The sequence below is a fragment of the Limanda limanda genome, chromosome 9 (assembly GCF_963576545.1).
Source record: "Limanda limanda chromosome 9, fLimLim1.1, whole genome shotgun sequence".
Classification (NCBI taxonomy): domain Eukaryota; kingdom Metazoa; phylum Chordata; class Actinopteri; order Pleuronectiformes; family Pleuronectidae; genus Limanda; species Limanda limanda.
In genome coordinates, this window is record NC_083644.1 from 18,252,875 (window position 1) to 18,270,829 (window position 17,955).

Sequence of the window (17,955 nt, forward strand, 5' to 3'; positions counted from 1 at the left end):
AGTTCCCTGAATGAGCAGCACTTAACTGACTAGGGAGAGAAATCACTCCCTGATTAACTAAAATAAACCTCTCGCAGAACCAGACTCGATGTGGGCGGCAATCTGCCTCGACCGATTATGGTGAGCTGAGAAAATGGGGAAGAGATGGGTGGAAAAGAGGGGAGAGAACACAGAGGGGGAGAGAGAGAGACCACGAACAGTTGTACACTATGGGAGGGAAAAAAATAAAAGTGAGTGACATGTAGTAAAATAAATGAATACATTTGGGGGCAGAGAAATAGAAAGAAGGGGAGACGTGCTCAGTGCATGATGGGAATTCCCCCAGCAGTATAGACCTATAACACCCTAACTATAGGCTTTTTCAATTAGAAATGTTTGAAGTTTAACCATAAATGTAGAGATGGTGTCTGCCTCCTGAACCCACAGTGGGAGCTGGTTCCACAGGAGAGGAGCTTGGTAGCTGAAAGCTCTAGGAACCACATGGGAGCCTGTGTTTTAGGAGCAAAGTGATATATTGGGACGGTGTTAGCTCTTTGATATATGAAGGAGATGGATGTTAATGGAGGAGCAGGATCTTGATTTATATTCTGAGCTTTACAGTAATCCAGTGAAGAGGTAACAAATGCATGGACTAGTTTCTCAGCATCTTTCTGAGACAGGATGTTCTTAATTTTCAAATTTTTGCCTTATATTGCACTGGTGGAAGAAAGTTGTTCTATCGCCCCTTGTTTTATATTTGGGTCAAATGACATGTCCTGGTCAAACATAACTCCAGGTTCCTCACAGTGGAACTAGGGGCCAAACTAATACCATCCAAGGTGACTATCTGCTCAGACAGTGTTAGAATGACCTCAGTTAGCCACTAAATCCAAAATGGCAGACTTCCTACTGCGTTAATCAAATTGGTGGCGGGAGTTTTCTTTCATCCGGTCATGATACACGTGTGTAATGAATTTCCTGCGTTTTAGGTGGTGCTGTTGAGCCATTTTGCCACAACCATTCCAATTACTCCAGAATACATCAGTTTTGACGGCGTCACCTGTCACTGGGCTCCTGATATTGCATCAAAATTGAATTTGGGTTTTAATAGTAAGACTAATTTTACATCTCTTGATATAGGTTGAGATTAGGCATTTGTAGGTTAATGAAACTAGATCACGATTTAATCTTAATACCTGGACCTGGGAGCCCAAATACGCCTCTCTCTCACTCTCTCTCTCTATATATATATATAGTCGTAATATGCATCATAACCTGACATGTCAATGGTTCCTTAACCTTTTCATTTGTTTGGAAGGCCTAAACCTATAAGGAGTGGGGGCCTACATAGGTTTTAGTTACATTTGTCCTTCTCAATAGGCTTATCTTAAACCTAAATGATACTATTTTTTTGTTTTTTATTTAAGCCTTTCTTGAATTTTGTCTGATAGAAGTTATTTTTACTGGAGAAACCCTGTGATGTATATGAATATACCTAGACTAAAATTTGAACATTACTGGAATAGTTGGAACTCACCCCCACTGAAATCAAAATGATACAGTGTATATTTAACAGGAAGTGGTCCCTTCTTATCAAATCAAAAAAAGCATGGTAATTTACCTACCTTACTGTTTCCGAAAAGACACATTGATAAATATGATTTTTTTATATGCTGTGAGCACCACAAATTAAATATTAGCATTCATTGTATTCAGGCAGTGGATGGACAGCTGCAACCAAAAATATCTGCATGGCTCGAGACTTCAAGAGTGACAATATATATTTATTGTAATTTGGTTACAAAATGGTTTGACCATGGTCAGCCAGGATAACTTGATGTGTGTGGTTGGGATGGGGCAGCCATGGAAAGATCGTGACAAAATTAGGCCCCTTTGCAAAGAAAGGCGACCCAGTCCATCAACATGGCAAACTGAAAGACACACAAAACTTATACAAATAGTCTTATTGTTTGGTGTCTCTTTGTGTTTGTTTAATGTATCTTTGTTTTTTTAGTGTCTCTTTGTGGTTGTTTTTTACTGTGGAATATATCATTTCAGGATTGTCACTGTAGAAAATAGATCATTTCAGGATACTTCAAAGTACTGTAAAGACACTTTGCTCAATAAGGTCAGAGAGAGACTGATATGCCTGTGTTTAGGACCTCTCTGACTACCTACATACTGAATAGCAAACATTTTTACTGTGTAGATGTGGAGATTTTTCAAAGTAAAGTCCAACATGTGTACAATCAAATCAGTTCATTCCTGGATATTTCAAAGTACTGTAAAGAAACTTTGCTCAATAAGTTCAGAGAGATACCAATATGCCTGTGTTCAGGACCTCTCTGTCTACCTACATACTGAATATCAAACATTTTCGCTCTCTCCACTAACTTCAAAATGCCTGTGCTCTGGCCCATCAGTGATACAACGTAGACCTGGTTTATATTATTGCCTCACTTAGAAAGTGAGCATATGTGGATTCACTAATAAGCAGTATAAAGGCCGACGCATGCTTCTGCGTTTTCAGGGGCCCGCAAGCGCAAGAGCCCTTCCCGGCCCCTTAAGTACTTACGTATCCCTTCTCACGTGCTGACGTATCCATTCTTACGTGCTTACGTGCGTTGCCCAATTTTTCTAACTAGACGGCAAAGCTCCGCAAGCCTCACGCAGCCCTTAAGGCTGTGATTGGTCTGCTAACTAGCTACATCCTTTCAGGAGTCGCATTTCTGGTTTCATGCCCCATAATACCGGCGGAAACCACGGAAGATTCGACACTGACTGGCGGATTTGTCCGCCAGAAAAAGGCTATGAGGAGCTGCTGTGGCGATGTAAATAAACAGTCAACGACGACTGCCACACACACAGAAGGGCTACATATCTTCACTTTCATCCAAAACATGTGAACATCCTCAGAGACTTTAAGATAAAAGTATTATCAGAGACAAAAACAGAATATGTTTCTTGATCGCTAATATATAGACTCAAATTAAATTAAATTAAATTGGCAGAAGATTGATTTGAGAACATGTTTTTTATGCAAAACATAGAACCACACAGGTGAAAACATCTCAATATAAACCCACTACCATAACATATCTTTAACATCATTAAGAAACTTATGTGAGAATTTCTAAAAATCCATATCCACAAATAGCTTTTATATTAATATGGATGTATCCAAGGTTAATTAAATTATCAGACAAACTGAGTGGAATTTAAAACAACCAACTAATACAATTGCATTGTTATTGCCATTAACAGTAGATAATAAGCACCTTAATCAGTCCAGTCTGAACTAACTATTAAAAAGAAGAAGAGAGAGGAACAGAGTCAATCCTCTGCTCAGATTACAGCTGTTCAACTGTGTTCAAGTATTTTTCTACTTTGGTATAATGGATGTTTCTCACAGGCACAAACACAATCCAGAAGAACAGAGGTCAGAGAGCTGCAGTATCTCTTCAGGAGGAGGTTACAACGAGGAGGTGCTGTCAGAGCAGGAGTTAGACAACATGCTTTCAACGTGCACAGAGACCACACAATATAAAACAAACAAACCACAGATTCAACTACAATGGACTGTGGCCAAAAAAGGCTCCGACACCTGAGAACATTTTTGCAAGAGCACATTACCCATACTTGTAGAAGTACAACTGAAAAAATGTTTAGCTTTAATTAAAAATTCTCTTTATTTTGTTCAGTCGATGAAGGTTTGTAAAATGAAGCACAAAATCCTTCACCACCATATATATATATAGTATGTCATTTTTAAGATCATCCTGGGATGTTGACTGCTGAGAAGCCATTCAGGTTTTCAAACAGACTTTTGCCTGTGATGCATTCCCTCTCAGCCACAAATGAAGGCTGAGCTCTCACAGCAGCATATAGCATTGCTGAATAATGCTATTTATTTTATTTGCATAAGTCCTATCTGATAGAAGCCGCTGGCTTAAACAAGTGTAGTTGTAATTATTTATCATATACTTTAAGTTTTTTACCTATTTCTATACCAGCAGCAGCCAGGAGAGATAAAGATAGTGTCACTTTCAATTTTACTTCAGGAAAGCCAGATAAACCTGTGACACAACACTGTGAGCAAGGTATAAGAACTCCACCCAAACAGGGAGAGCAGGACTGAGCAGCACAGCAGTAGTTGTATTATTTAAACATGCCTTTCTGTTGCTTCGATTTAAAAGAAGTTCAGTGCATATTCAGTGCATTTGAGCCATTTTCTGCCTGCATTGTCTCTGGGATTTTAAAAGCATTCCCTTTTATAGATTCCTATAATGTACCATATTATGAAGTAAAAGAAATGAAAATAAATTGTAAGGCACCCGCCTCAGCCTTTCACGAGGGTAAAGATCAGTCATTAGGCTCATTGCAGGAAGTGATTTGGCTCCCTATAACATTTCAGAGAGAAATTCAGCTTGACTGACTTTGTCAAAACCGACAAGAAGTGGGAATGAAATCTCTGCATGGAAGATAAATCCTTTCATTATTCTTCAAGATAGAAGAACATCGGGACCAACAGATTTTTTCAATCCATTTTCATTCTAAGGCAGATGTGGAGAGACTGACCTTACGTGTTAGATGTATAACTTATGGCTTTGATACAAAAGGTTTCTAGATTGGCAAGAAACGGACAACTTCCAAGCAATGTTACAGTCCAGCTGCTGAGTGTCAGTTTTACAGTGTGGCGAGGTTCTCAGCCAAGTACCAGAGACTGTAGAAATTGCAGCCGATGCAGCAGAGGTTACAGAGGGAGGACAGCAGTCTGTACAGCCACAGGCGACTGCTGAGGTGTCTGTATTTGACATCCGACTCACACAGCTTGGCGTAAGCTTCACGGTTAGACGACAGGCCGATGTCCTGCCCTAGTCCGCACGCCTGCTCAATGAGGTGCATGTCTGCCATGATCTCCGATGTCATTTGGCCAAACCATTGGGCGTTGACTGCCGCAACCGTCACCGACACAAAGAAGATGAAGATCTGGCGGGGAGCGAGCAGAAGTGCACATTGTACTTTGACCACAAATACAGGTTAAGTGCCATGTGAGGATGTGGACGACACTACACACCTGGAAGGATTCTCTCTCGTCCAGCATGTCGCTTGGGTGATAGACAGCGTAGATGGTGAGGTTGAAGAAGGCACAAGCTGAACCCAGGTGGAGGTAGAACGGGACAAGGCGACTCTGAATAAACCCGTACGTGTGTCTGCTCAGGTGGCTGTCCATCACAAAGCCTGTGCAGAAATCACAGCAACTCATTAGCACTGCAGTAAACTTCTTATAGACAAACACTAATTCCAAAGAGTTGCTATAACAATTTCCTGAAAATAACAAGGTTAAAGTTTCCATTTTAGATTTACAGCTGAAGTTAGTCATATCTGCTAAGTTTACTCAAATTTAAGTGCATACATCTTAATCCCATTATTATTATCAGAGATTTTTTTTGAAAATTTCAGGAGCAAACTCCTTGGTGCATGCTCGACTTTGCCTGTTCCCTCTCTCAGGTGGAAAGTTGACCATTTTACAAATCTACCACAGCACTAACATGATACATATATAAGCTTTGTAGTTGAATATTGGCAGGAAGCTCAGATGTTGTAATGTACTGGAGGTCAAGGGGTCATTTTCAGGTGATTATATAGAGAGGAAGTTATGTAGAAAGGAACGTGAATGGCACATCTCTAGGTGCAGACACTCCTTAAATTATTACAAACCGCATAATTGTAATGACTGAGCTGGAATGTAGGTGAAAGGTGGCCGGCTTTACAGGTGTAAAGATCACTGAGGTCCTGTTCACATCTGGCAGAGGGAGACACTCTGGTCCAGAAATAATTGAATACATATACACACATGTGTGAGGACATACTAAAAACACCCTGAGACATATAGCATATAGCATAACCTCTACCCAGTTCCCAGCCTCTCCCGGTCCCTCTATATCAACTCCTCACTTGTTTCTTCCACCAAGTAGTTTATGGGTGGGCAGATGCGGATCCAAGTTGTTGTTTTTTTCCCTTTTTTGACAATTTCTCAAGAATTAAAACAGTGATCTTTTATACAGTGTGTGATTGGTACCAACTTGAAATAAAGGTGACCCAAATCTGCATTCCCCAGTAGGTGGAGAGCAGCATCAGCTGCAGCAGCTTGACTGAGAACGTTGGGTCCTGGTCGGTGGACATGGTTCCTCCTCAGCCTCTCTTCTGTGGTCAGGACTCCACTGTGTGTGTGTGTGTGGGGGGGGGGGGGGGGGGACGACTAGCTATGCCTTGTTATGTCCTGTCTTGTAGTCTGGAGGGCGCTTGGTGCTCCACTTCAAAGCTTCTGCAAACACAACCAATCTGTCACAAGGAGAGTATAACAACATGATCAGTGAGCAGTGACAGTGAGCTGCACCTTTCAGCCACTGCAGTCCCAGATGTGTGACATGCAGACATAATTCTCAGCTCCCAAAATCAATCAACTAACAAAAGCTGGATGTTTGACTTCCGTCACTTTTATTAGTTCAGAAGCAAAGCGTTTGCGAGAGAGAGAGAGAGAGAGAGAGAGAGAGAGAGAGAGAGAGAGAGAGAGAAAATTCCTGCCGTGTTTACACTCCTGAAGTTTACACACACACAGAGAAAGAGAGAGAGACCGATGCCCACTGCTCACATGGATAATTTAAAGCTAGCTAAAACTCTCAGAGTTGCAGGACACACCATAGACTGTATATATGGGACACACACACTCTCTCTCTCTCTCTCTCGCTCACACATACACACAAATACAAGCAGACAAACTCTTTAACACACACATGACAGTGATCTTACACCCTGCGCACACACAGACACACAGGGGCGTCAACAACCCTTCAAAGTCACCTTTTGAAAGCCACCGGCTCAGAAGTCAAATATGACCGTGTGGTTACTGGAACTTCCCCGACTAGTTGCTAACAGCTAGCTAAAGTTAACCTCGAGTAAAGTTGGCTTGACTTGGAAACCTATTTCTGGAGTATTGTCCCTGTCCTGTAAGACAGCAGCTCACACACCACGGAGCGGACATGTTTGACAGTGAGAAGTCAGAGGACAGCCTACCTGTGGTGACAGTAGCAGGAGGTCGGAGATGTGGCGGTGAAGCTAACTTCAGAAGCCGAGCTGCTAACTCACTGTACAAGCGGGAGAAGAAGAAGAAGAAGAAGGGGGCGGAAACAGTAAGTGTCAGGATGTGCTGCAAAGAAGTCTCCACTGGTTCTCCTTCAACTCTCAGGTAACACCTCCCTCCACTGGGGGAACACGTGTTGCCTTTACGTTACCGTGAACGTGAATAAGGAGACTGAAGCGAAGCATCGGTGGGTGTTGCTGGGAGATGTAGTGTGAAGTAGTGTGTATTCTACTAAATGTAAAGTCCTTCACTGGTATATCCTGGATAGTCAACTGTGGTTAAACTTAAGAAGTAATGTGGAGGTGCATTCAACTTGACTTAAAGTACAACAGTATTAGCTTCAAAGTATACCCATTGTACAAAATGTTCTGAAATGAGCCATTTCAGAATATATAATAATAAGTAATTTTTTAGATCAAGTACATCTGTCTTCTCTTCATCTATCCAATAACTCAGTAGACCAGCATTTTTATTTGGATCTGCACAAAATTTCACACGCATTAATATCACTCCTGATTTCTTTCATCAGAATATCCATACATTATTCTGTGACAAATGAAGGACAATGGGGAAACCACTCTATAACGTACATTTTAAAACCAAAAGGGTTTGATACGGTTACATTCAATGGTTCAATGATCTCATTTACATGTCAAAATAGAAGCCAATTTTTTACAGTTTGTTTTTATCTGGACTCTACATAAAGAGTGCTAAAATGTCTGTATGAAGCTAATTAGGAGGTAATATGTAATGAGTGTACAGCACTTGGGTGTTACAGTATAGTAAAGTAAAGTTATATAACACACTTTAAAAGAAGGGGAAAAAATAAGACCTTTGTTGAAGTACGCTCTGAAACAAGCACATGATACATATACGTTTTTTATTCAAGCTGCAAATTTAACCATGAGTGTTAAATACTTGTGCACAGTAAAAGGAAATAGTGAATACATTCATGACTTCAAAGCTTAATGATACTTGTGCTCCTGTTTCACATTGATAGGAGAGCGTTCTTAAAAGGTCCAGCGTGTAAGAAAGTGATATATTGGCAGAAGTTGAATATAAAATAATCCTTGTCAAGTTTCACTAGTGTGTTTCATCTGAATTTGACAAATTGTTGTTTTCTTTACCCTAGAATGGCCTGTTTGTATTCAAATAATTAAACTGAAGGCTTGTCATTAAACACGCAACTTCACTAATAGATGTCACTAGATTAGAATCACTGAACCTTAAAGACACAGTCTATCGTTTTAGCTTGTTTGTACAAAGCTTAATTCCACCATAGAAAAGTCTGATATGTCTCTTTGTGTAAAACAGCTTATTGCTTTTGAGGAAATGTCTTCATATTGTGAGTTGCAGACATTGTCTCAGTGTCGAGCAGATTTACTAATTTTGTCGTAAACCTCGGGAAAGGCCTCTTTACAGCCCAGTTCCTCTCTCAGTTTGTGATACAGTTGTCCATCAAACATCTCCCAGAACTCCTCTCGGTCCATGTACACATCTGCATACAGCATCTGGAACCTGCAGGAGTCACAAAGACAGATACAAAAGTAGGTGTGTCAATGTAATAGCAAAAGACTGTGATGTCAGCTTAGTTACAGATGCTAAATGTCACGTATCCCTTGACACTTACCCGTGCACATCTCTCACAAACTTTTCCAGCTGACGTGTTGTTGCTTTAGCTTCAAAGGGTGTGACTTTAGGTTCTCCGTAAGCCCCGATATCCACGTACAGCTCATCCTCTTCACCTTTGGGATGAACCATCCCTCTGCCTGAAGGCAACAGGAACGGACACAGCCACAGAGGGTAAACCTGAAAAAACACACACAGATTTCAATCAATTTGTCCTGAAAGCACAGAGTATTCAGAGGGTTAGTCTATCTGCAAGTCTCACTTTGATGTTCTTGTGGAAGCATGTGATGGCGTCCTGCAGATTCTTCATGGGAACCAGCATGTCCTGGACCACGTGGTGCTGTTCGTAAAGCTTCCTGATGGTCTCTCCCTGTGTGAGCTTCAACAGAGAGATCTTAGGAGGAACCATCCATCCGAAAACCCAGCGGAAGACCGGATTGTTACCGAATGGGATGATGTCCTGAAGAAAATACACAAGGAATGACACAAACAGGTTAAAAGAATTAGCCAAAGTGTCTTTCTGTGATGCTGTGAGATACAAAAGTCCCTGAAACAAGTCGTCAGATAGCGGAATATTATAACTTTAAAAGAAAATAATTTATCAAGCTAAAATCCATGTGTCTACGGATTTAATCTCAGCTTCTCAAAAGAGAGAAGGTGCTGCTTTCTGTTTTACAGTTTTTCTGTCTTATATAATGGAATATTTAATATCTATTAGCATAAGACTTTTAGTTAGACAACAGGAGTGATTCTGGGAACTTGTTTCCCCTAAATTTTCTAGATTCAACAAAAATGACAGAAGTTGATTCAAGAACTGTTAAAAACAGATGAACGTGTGTGTTTGAAAGCATGTAACTGATAATAATAATTGTTCTCATTTTATGAGCAACTAAATATGTAGCGGTTTAAAATCAGTCACTGCTGAATACCAAAGAATTTATGGCAACAAAATGTTTTGGTTTTAAAATAATCAATTAGAATTTATGTGGCTTGAACTCCCCTTTGAAAAACCTTTGTGTTCATAAATTCAAATGCAGGATTCCAGTGGACAGGGTCGGCCCATCTGATGCTGGATCTCAGTGAATCATGTGACTGACAGAATGTAACGTCAATCAATTCAATCCAGACTTGATTGATTATCTTAAAAGCTCAAATGTTTAGGCTTAAACATTTTGATCTTTAATTTTGGTGTCTGAAATTCTCTATTCCAATTTGAGCAACTTAATTTTGACTTGATTTGGCTTCATGAATTTATTGAACTCAATTCAATTTAACGATTGAATATTCCCAAAAATGTATTTGCTTTTTCATCTGGGAAAGAGCATATTTAGATCATGATTTTGACAAAATAAATATTGTAAAAAATGTAATTGTCCCAATTTCAATAGGTATCAAAAATTGTATTTTATTTTCCTTTTACTACCATTTAATCAAACATTTACATAACGGATATCATTTAAAACTTCACATGGTGGTTGTAAATTATGTTCGACTTTCGTTTGTCACTGATCCAACACATGCTCACTCCTCCTAAATTCCACCAGGGGGCAGCAGCAACTCACCAAGCAGTGCCAAATACTTTCTAGTGTCAATGATCAACACGTCAGTGATGTCTATGACAAATTGTGGATTAATGATTTAATGAAAGCATTGCTCCAGCTTTCGTCTGCACCATCCACAAGAACAAAACCCTTTCAAAAACAGAGAGCACCCAAAAGCCCAGAGCCAGCTCCTTTAGATATCTGTCAAACCAATACCATGCATAATTCATCACTCCATTTACTGTTACAGAACATAGAGGATGCCAAGCCCCTCTCACTAATGGCTAATGGTGTGTGTATATGTGAGTACAAAATGTGTGTTTTGTGACTACCTGAATCTCCCAGAAGATGCTGCGTGTGTGTCTGTGGTAGTACTGTCTCAGAGGAATGTACTCCACTCCAGTGTGGTCATTCGTCAGGTAGCTCTCCACGTGTTTGAAGAACCAGGGTTTAAAGTGCAGCCCGATCCTGTTAATCTGGTGCAGGAAAGGAGAAAAGTAAAGTTACATTTGATCACACATGTGAAAACCAAATTGACATTCACAATAACACGTAGAGGTGATGAGGCTTTCAGTTCTGGCCCCAGCACTAAGGAACATTCTCCCTATAGATTCACAGTCTGCAGTTTATCTCGAAGCCTTTAAAAAAAACAACTGAAAACCCATTTATTCACACTGGCTTTTGTCTCACCACGTGCACTGTTGTGTTTGAATCCATACATTTGTATTCATTGTTTTATATTATACTAGTAACGTGCCTGTTCTAAACCTGCCTGTTCTCTTGTCCTGTGTTAATGCTCTAGAGCTAATTCAGAATCACTCCTTGTCATTATAGCTGACGTTTTGCACAGATGTTTTTTATAAACAGTCTATGGTGCAGAGTAAAGTTAGAAAAAGTTGTATTTATCCTACCTGGTTTATCTGAATTTGATTACTACTATTCAAATGTAATATAAGTAAAATAAAATATAAGCTATCCAATTCTGCTAGATATAAAGCATTGCAGCAACAGATTTAACATTGTGTTCAACAACTGACGATGAATGTGGTTCAATGACCGTCTGTGTGTAAGTTGTATATGGTGGAATCAAAATGATCAAAATGATCTGGTGGCGATTTTGACCCAGTTACAGACCACTGCTATAGTTTATCCGAGGACTTGGAAGAAGACCCGTTGAACTGAAGGCCCGCGGCCCTCCTTCCACTGATTGCCTTTTTATTACATTTTTCCATATGTCCATATCACACCAAACTGGGCACTGCACTTACATTAGCAATTTACAATACAAATGCTGTGTGTGTAGCCAATAAGATGAATGGTTCGAAAGATATGCATCCCACATACAGACAGGCATTTGTGGAATTAGTAGGTAGATATATTTATTGTGTAGGACTGCTTCCTGGTGTTATTTTATCCATGTAAAGCCCTTTGTGACTTAGGTCTGCATTAAATAAACTTTTCTTACTAACATACACATTACCTTATCAGGCTCTGCGTTGTCAGTCATGGTTCCCGTCATGATGACAGCAGTGTCCAGACTGTACTGGAGGCCCTCGACGAACGTGTTCTGCTTGTTCTCCGACGCTTCGGTGAAGCGCTTGCAGATGTTCTCCAGCCCTCTGACTGGCTCATAGGTCAGCTTCACCCACGATTTAGTGGGGACTATTTTGATTTCAGCTGCGACCAGGAATCCCAGAGTACCACAGGACCACGGGACAGCGTGGAACAGGTCGGAGTTTTCCTCCTGTGTGACAGAAAAATAAATAAACAAGTATATGTATCTCCTGTTTGAACAAGAACAAACAGATCTACAGCACACTTGCAATGATGAGTGTTGTTTCTGTCTTCTGGTGTCTAATGTTAACCAACCAGCAAGCAAACCTCCCAGCATCGACCACAACGAGGCCACTAATCGGTTTCCTCTAGCCAACAGTCTCCTTCCCTTTATTCTGCTTCACAACATCACCTATGGGGCGGCTGTGGCTTATGAGGTAGAGCAGGTTGTCCACTAACCAGAGGGTCTCTCTCATTCCGCATACCTAAGTGTCTTTGGGTTAAAGTAGATGTTTAAATTTCAAACCAGAAAATAAGGAGCCAGGAGGAGGAGACTCGAGATGCTGAACAACCAGGATCATTAAAGTGGCTATGAAGCTGTTTTTCTTACAAACATGTTCATGTGACAGAGTCAAGCAGCGTCACCAGAACTGTTAGTTGACTGTTACATATTATATGACATATGAAAAAATAAAAGAGCTGCAACTGTATCAAATCCACCAAACTGTGTAGAATTCTTCATATTTCATAGCTTTTCTCATTTAAACTGATCTACAGTTCAACATTGCTCTTGAACTTGCTGATTCTGACAGTTTAAGCTTGACTATTGTTGAGGAGTTTTTGACACATTACTGTATATACCACTATATATAGTATATATTACTTCTGTGTAAGTAGGGCCTGTTTAGTTCCACACACACTCTCTCCAAGCAGTACCAAAGGTCAGGTAATAGATAAAGGGCCAACCAACAGTGCACTGTAATGTCTACACTCAGCGATTTTCATATCTAACTCAGATGCCCCATGTTGAGATTCTACTGGCAAGACGTAAGGACACAATGTGATTTAGGAATGCATAAACTAGGCTTAACTATCCAATAGGATATGACCACCTACATGTAACAGAGAGAGACAGCAATTCTAGCCATTCATGGGTTGTGCTGTTAGAATGGGTGACGCAAGTAGAGGGAGATATAAGGGGATGTTGTGGGAGACATCTTCAGTCTTGGCCTGGGGGGTGACAATTGCTCATGGACCTGTGTTAGCGTTTGTATATTGTTTCACCTTCTGGTTTTCTTGATGAATCAAGTCTACATTAAACTCTTCTGCATTAGACATCAGCTGCTGCCTGAGTTCTCCTTTCACCAGCTTCCAGAAAACTTCCATGACAATTATCAGTCAGTTACACACTTCTCACAGGGGCAGAGATATAGAGCAAGGCCAGACGTTCATGGCATTGGAATGACAGAGGGACTATTCATCTGACTCCCAGACAATGTAGCATCAAACTTATTTGGAAGCTGCCGTATTAAGTTTAAAAAAAGGTTCATGGTCTTTTTCATTTCAACACATTTATGTTCTACACGACACAATCAACCAGCAATGAATAAAAACAGTGAAAAGGGATGTAATAGTTTCTGTAGTTTGTGACTGTGGTGATTTAATTATCATACACACACACAGTGCTCACCTCAGTGCAGCGAACTAAACTGCCATCAGCTAGCACCAGTTCAAATGCAACACAGATGTGCTGAAACAGGCCGTAAATATGAGAGGACGACTCAATGCCTGTACCCATCACCAAACCACCTGCCAGAGAAGAGAGAGAATAAAACATGTCTTCTTTGCAGTTTGATTTCGTTCCAGGCGAGAGCAACAGAGGGAGAACACATGAGCAGAAATCAGCGTTTGCCTACTGGGAACAACGGGATAAATGAGTGTACCACAGCCTGATGGGAAAACATTAGATTGTTGATGCACAGTTTATGGCATCAGGAAATCCATAATGAAACCCGATCCAGGGGTGCTTCCAACGCTGCAGCCATTTCCTTCCAGTTTCATCTTTTCAGCTCCAACATTAATCCTCTAATGTGGTTAGTGAAGTCTAAACAGGATACACAGATGGATGGAGGAGATGCAGGATCCAAGTCACTGAACGGTGAGCTGTGGAAATCATCAGTACGTCTCTATTTCTAGAAACCAGATGATGTCACTCGGGGCTGATTCCCCTGGAAATAACCCACATTGATTGTAACCTGGACAACATACCCACAGTGAGGTCATCCAGCTCCGGCAGCACTGGCAGAGTCCAGCCAATCGGGTTGAGGCAAGCGGTTACCTGGCCCATGTTGGCCAGCGGCTCAACTCTCACCACCTAAAGAACAAAGACCACTGGGAGTAAATATCTGTTGATGGGATGAGGGCACAGAATCTTAGCAAACATATTTTATGATAAAAGTAAAAATCCTGAGCAATTAAAAATGTTAATCCTTTCTGTGACTGAGCCAGCATTTCTGATGATAATAACATTGTAATTAATCATTCAGTACAATACAATGAGGGCAGAAACACAAGGGGTGTTAAACAAAGGTTATGCATTTAAAAACAAGGTAATTGTAAATTCATTGACCAAAGTGTCCCTTCAGATAGAGTGTTTTAATGGTTGAAGACTTGTTTAAGACCGGGTATGGTTTCCTTGTCTCTATTTCCCTGCTGGACTGATGGTTCTGTGATTCCAGATGTCAGCATTTTCTGTATGTTGGTGGCTATGATGTTATTATGAGCAAAGTAGATGATGGACTAAACTTCATCAACACTAAGGGTCTATGGACATGCTAGCAGCTAAACACTTAACCCATGTTAAAGTACATTAGCATGCATTAGCATGCTAACATATGCTTATTAGTACAGCCGAGTGGTGATCAATCAAAGTGTTGAAGAGGAAAAGGAAAAAGTCAAGGGATCAAAGACGTCATTAAGATTCATCCTCTGTGAACCATGAGGAAGTCAGTACGGCTCTTCCTCTGGGGAAAATTAATGTGTGCACAAGATTTGATGGAAATGTATCAAATACTGGAGATATTTTTGTCGGACCAAATAGATGGACAAACATTGCTATCCATGGAGCCCAGGGATTTAAGTTCTCCATTGCTACTATAGATTCCAATGAGGCCCTGAATGAGATCAGTGTAAATAAATATATGATTTTGACTTCAGACAACAAATCCCACATTATTAACATGTAATCCAGCTGTTTATTGCTATCGGTCAATTGGTTGAAAAAAATCTGTTGGTGCAGCGCTCCCCTAGCAAAGGCTGGCTAGCATGGACAAAATAATAAATTGCTGCTCAGGTTGTTTGTCTCATGTCATGCTCTTTGAGGTGAGGTTAATAAAATGTGAATTCACTGTGGACTATAGAGTTGTTGGATATGACCATTCTGGGTCATGAAGCAGAGCTCTCTGCTCTAAGTAATAAGTTGGTAACGTAAAAGTTTCTGAAGTAACCTAAAACTTACACAAAAACCTTGTACGACCATATAATTGGATTTATGGTTACAGTTGGTTTATGGTAATTAGCTGTTCAATGGGGATGTGTATTTCCTGGGTACAGTAATGGACAATCTGTTTTAGTTAGCTTGAGTTAAGGCTAATTAGGTTCGTGGAACCCAAGAATTGCAAGTTATGTTCCTGCTCTGTGTTTGAACAACCGCTCATGTCCTCAGGGTCTCATCATGGCAGGTATACTAATAAAAGTTACACGAATGTTTGTTCATATAAGCAACCTCTGAGTTTAGAGCTGAGAAATGTCTGCAGAATGAACTATAAGGACAGAGTGGGGGTCATATTGAGTGCAGATTAGTATATTTCCATTTAAACTAGGGATAGTATAGTGATCTGCTGGACTGAATGAGACTACGTATGTGGCCTGCATACATTGAGTGTACACAAACAACCCTCCTTACTTTTAAACTTCTCTTTATTCCCTAAAAAGAAGACCCACATTTTATCAAACCAGAATAATGTTTTTATTAACTAAGCTTGTGTTTTTGGAGTTTAACTTTTTGTACACAACATATTTTAATATATGACATAACAGGAAATGCACTTGTGTAATAGAGAACGTTGGGTAACTGCAGTGGATTACAAGGACCTGAGCAATTGTTAATATTATTTGTTAGTTTTCCTACTATGAAGTGGTGAAATGTCTGTTATGAAAAACACAACGCGTGTGATTTGTCGTACCTGCTTCTTTGTGTCCACCTCCAGAATGTCCATCATATTGATCATGATGTTTTTGTGTGTTTTCTTGTATTTGCCGACTCTGAGAGACACGGTGAGCCAGCCGGGCCGACCGGTGCACATGAAGGTCTTACCCCCGTCCTTCTTCCACTCACGCACCTGAAATGTGTCCAAACACACGATACAGGGAAAAACATGATCTATTAATGGCCAGATATTACATGGCATGTACAACACATTGTACTAGGCCAGCTCAGAGGAGTTTCCTGGTATCAATGACTGAGGTCAAAGGTCTTGATAAGTTTTCTCTGGCCTGTAGTGAGATTTATTTACCTCTCTCCTACTGACCAAATCCTTTTAGGTATTAGGTGTCCGAGCTGGCTGCTCCAACCCCAGAGTTTTCCCAGTTTCTCAGCGGCTCTTTTTGTCTTTCTCACTGAGTCTGATACATTCAGGCAGCCAGTACCGAGACTTTAACTTTTTTTTCAGGAATATTTTAATCAGATTGGAAGTTCAGAGGACATGTACAGTCCCTTTCTGGGATTGAACATACACTGCCAAATAGATAGTTTTCATTGAAACAACTTTCTAGGAGCTGTGCCACTGACTAAACTTCTCAATGAATCACCTTGACTAAACAGGACATTTTTTAGAAACTAATTTGCCTTTAAGATTTTCAGATGCAATTTCAAACAATTTCATCAGCGATCACCAGATTCCACTTACCTTGGAAGTGCTGGGGAGTGAACTGAACTTTTTTTTATTTAGTTTAAAAAGGTTTATTGAGTTTAGCGTGAATTGGCCCACCACACACACACAAACACACACCATTTGATAACACTTGGAAAGGTTGGTCACATGTGAAAACTTCATAATGTGTAATAATATGATATTAGTGATCAAGTGTGATGATAGCTAATATTGTGCAGATGATCAATATACTGAAATATCATCTGCATAAGAACATCAATAGTATACATGGATTTATTCTCATTCATACTTATACATACATACTTACATAATCTCCCTTTCACTTCATGTGACAATTATAGCTTGTTTGCATGATGTTTGCATAGCATTTAAAAGTTAAAGAATAAACATTAGACATTAGACTCCACGCATGCGCGGGTCGCTCACCTGTCTCTGGATGTCTCGCACCCGCTGGTCGTGCAGTTTGGGCGCAGAACACATCTTGAATATGAGCCACGTGCGCGCATAGTAATAGACATCGAATATGACGGACAGCGGCAGCAGGAACAAACACACAAAGATCCACCGCTGGTGAACGATCACGTAGTCGAGACCTTTGACTCGGATCCACAGCAGCAGCAGCGCGACCAGTCCTCCCAGATACAGAAGCAGAGACATGTCGTCTGCTGGGTTCAGGGACCACACTGAGAGACTGGGAGACTGTGGGACAGTTTCCAGGTGAGATACCTTTGACCACTGCTGCTTCTCCTGTGGCTGAACTCAACCCAGCCTCCAAAACCCACTCCACATCAGCCCTGCAGCCTGATTGGTCAGCGGTGCGAGGTGGCGGATCGGTTACTTCCCCTGCTCACTCCTAGTTGGTCAAAACCGGACAGGGGGCGGGCTCGGACGCGGAAGCTCCACGCTCATTGGTAGGAATCTGATTTTCGGGAGACGGGCTCTCTGGTGTTAAACCAATCAGGAAGCAGAGGTTGTCACGCCATGAAAGCTGTTCTCATGCTTGTGTCTCGTCCATAGACTGTATATGTAAGGTCTATTCATATCAGCCCTGGAGAAAGAGTAGAGTAGAATAGAAAGGAAGTCTGAGTCTGAGCAAAAATACACATATATTTCCTGGAAAGTTGCTTAAGAATCCAAGCTTTATTCATATCAGCAC

General features: G+C 40.7%; 2 protein-coding genes across 2 annotated transcripts; both read right to left on the bottom strand.

Annotated features, from left to right (window-relative positions):
- Nucleotides 1-3,643: 3,643 nt before the first annotated feature.
- On the bottom strand, nucleotides 3,644-6,206 carry si:ch211-121a2.4 (transmembrane protein 205). The gene is made up of 3 exons (XM_061077704.1): nucleotides 6,066-6,206; nucleotides 5,057-5,220; nucleotides 3,644-4,968 (listed from the first exon to the last, which is right to left on the bottom strand). The coding sequence occupies exons 1-3, from the start codon at nucleotides 6,163-6,165 to the stop codon at nucleotides 4,666-4,668; spliced, it is 567 nt and encodes a 188-aa protein (XP_060933687.1). The 5' UTR covers nucleotides 6,166-6,206; the 3' UTR covers nucleotides 3,644-4,665.
- Nucleotides 6,207-7,575: 1,369 nt separating this feature from the next.
- dhcr24 (24-dehydrocholesterol reductase) lies at nucleotides 7,576-17,560 on the bottom strand. The gene is made up of 9 exons (XM_061077703.1): nucleotides 17,226-17,560; nucleotides 16,092-16,247; nucleotides 14,116-14,221; nucleotides 13,538-13,656; nucleotides 11,774-12,037; nucleotides 10,626-10,769; nucleotides 9,015-9,212; nucleotides 8,754-8,932; nucleotides 7,576-8,641 (listed from the first exon to the last, which is right to left on the bottom strand). Exons 1-9 carry the CDS (start codon nucleotides 17,454-17,456, stop codon nucleotides 8,488-8,490), a joined length of 1,551 nt encoding a protein of 516 aa, XP_060933686.1. The 5' UTR covers nucleotides 17,457-17,560; the 3' UTR covers nucleotides 7,576-8,487.
- Nucleotides 17,561-17,955: the final 395 nt, after the last annotated feature.

What these genes read in the sequence shown, in the direction of transcription:
- si:ch211-121a2.4 (XM_061077704.1), bottom strand. Translation starts at nt 6,165, where the DNA reads ATGTCCACCGACCAGGACCCAACGTTCTCAGTCAAGCTGCTGCAGCTG. An exon ending in TTGGGTCACCTTTATTTCAA is followed by an intron (nt 5,221 to 6,065) that starts GTTGGTACCAAT and finishes ATTTCTGCACAG; the next exon opens with GCTTTGTGATGGACAGCCAC. An exon ending in ACGAGAGAGAATCCTTCCAG is followed by an intron (nt 4,969 to 5,056) that starts GTGTGTAGTGTC and finishes GCTCCCCGCCAG; the next exon opens with ATCTTCATCTTCTTTGTGTC.
- dhcr24 (XM_061077703.1), bottom strand. Translation starts at nt 17,456, where the DNA reads ATGTCTCTGCTTCTGTATCTGGGAGGACTGGTCGCGCTGCTGCTGCTG. An exon ending in AGGTGGACACAAAGAAGCAG is followed by an intron (nt 14,222 to 16,091) that starts GTACGACAAATC and finishes TTTGTTCTTTAG; the next exon opens with GTGGTGAGAGTTGAGCCGCT. An exon ending in GTTTAGTTCGCTGCACTGAG is followed by an intron (nt 12,038 to 13,537) that starts GTGAGCACTGTG and finishes TCTGTCACACAG; the next exon opens with GAGGAAAACTCCGACCTGTT.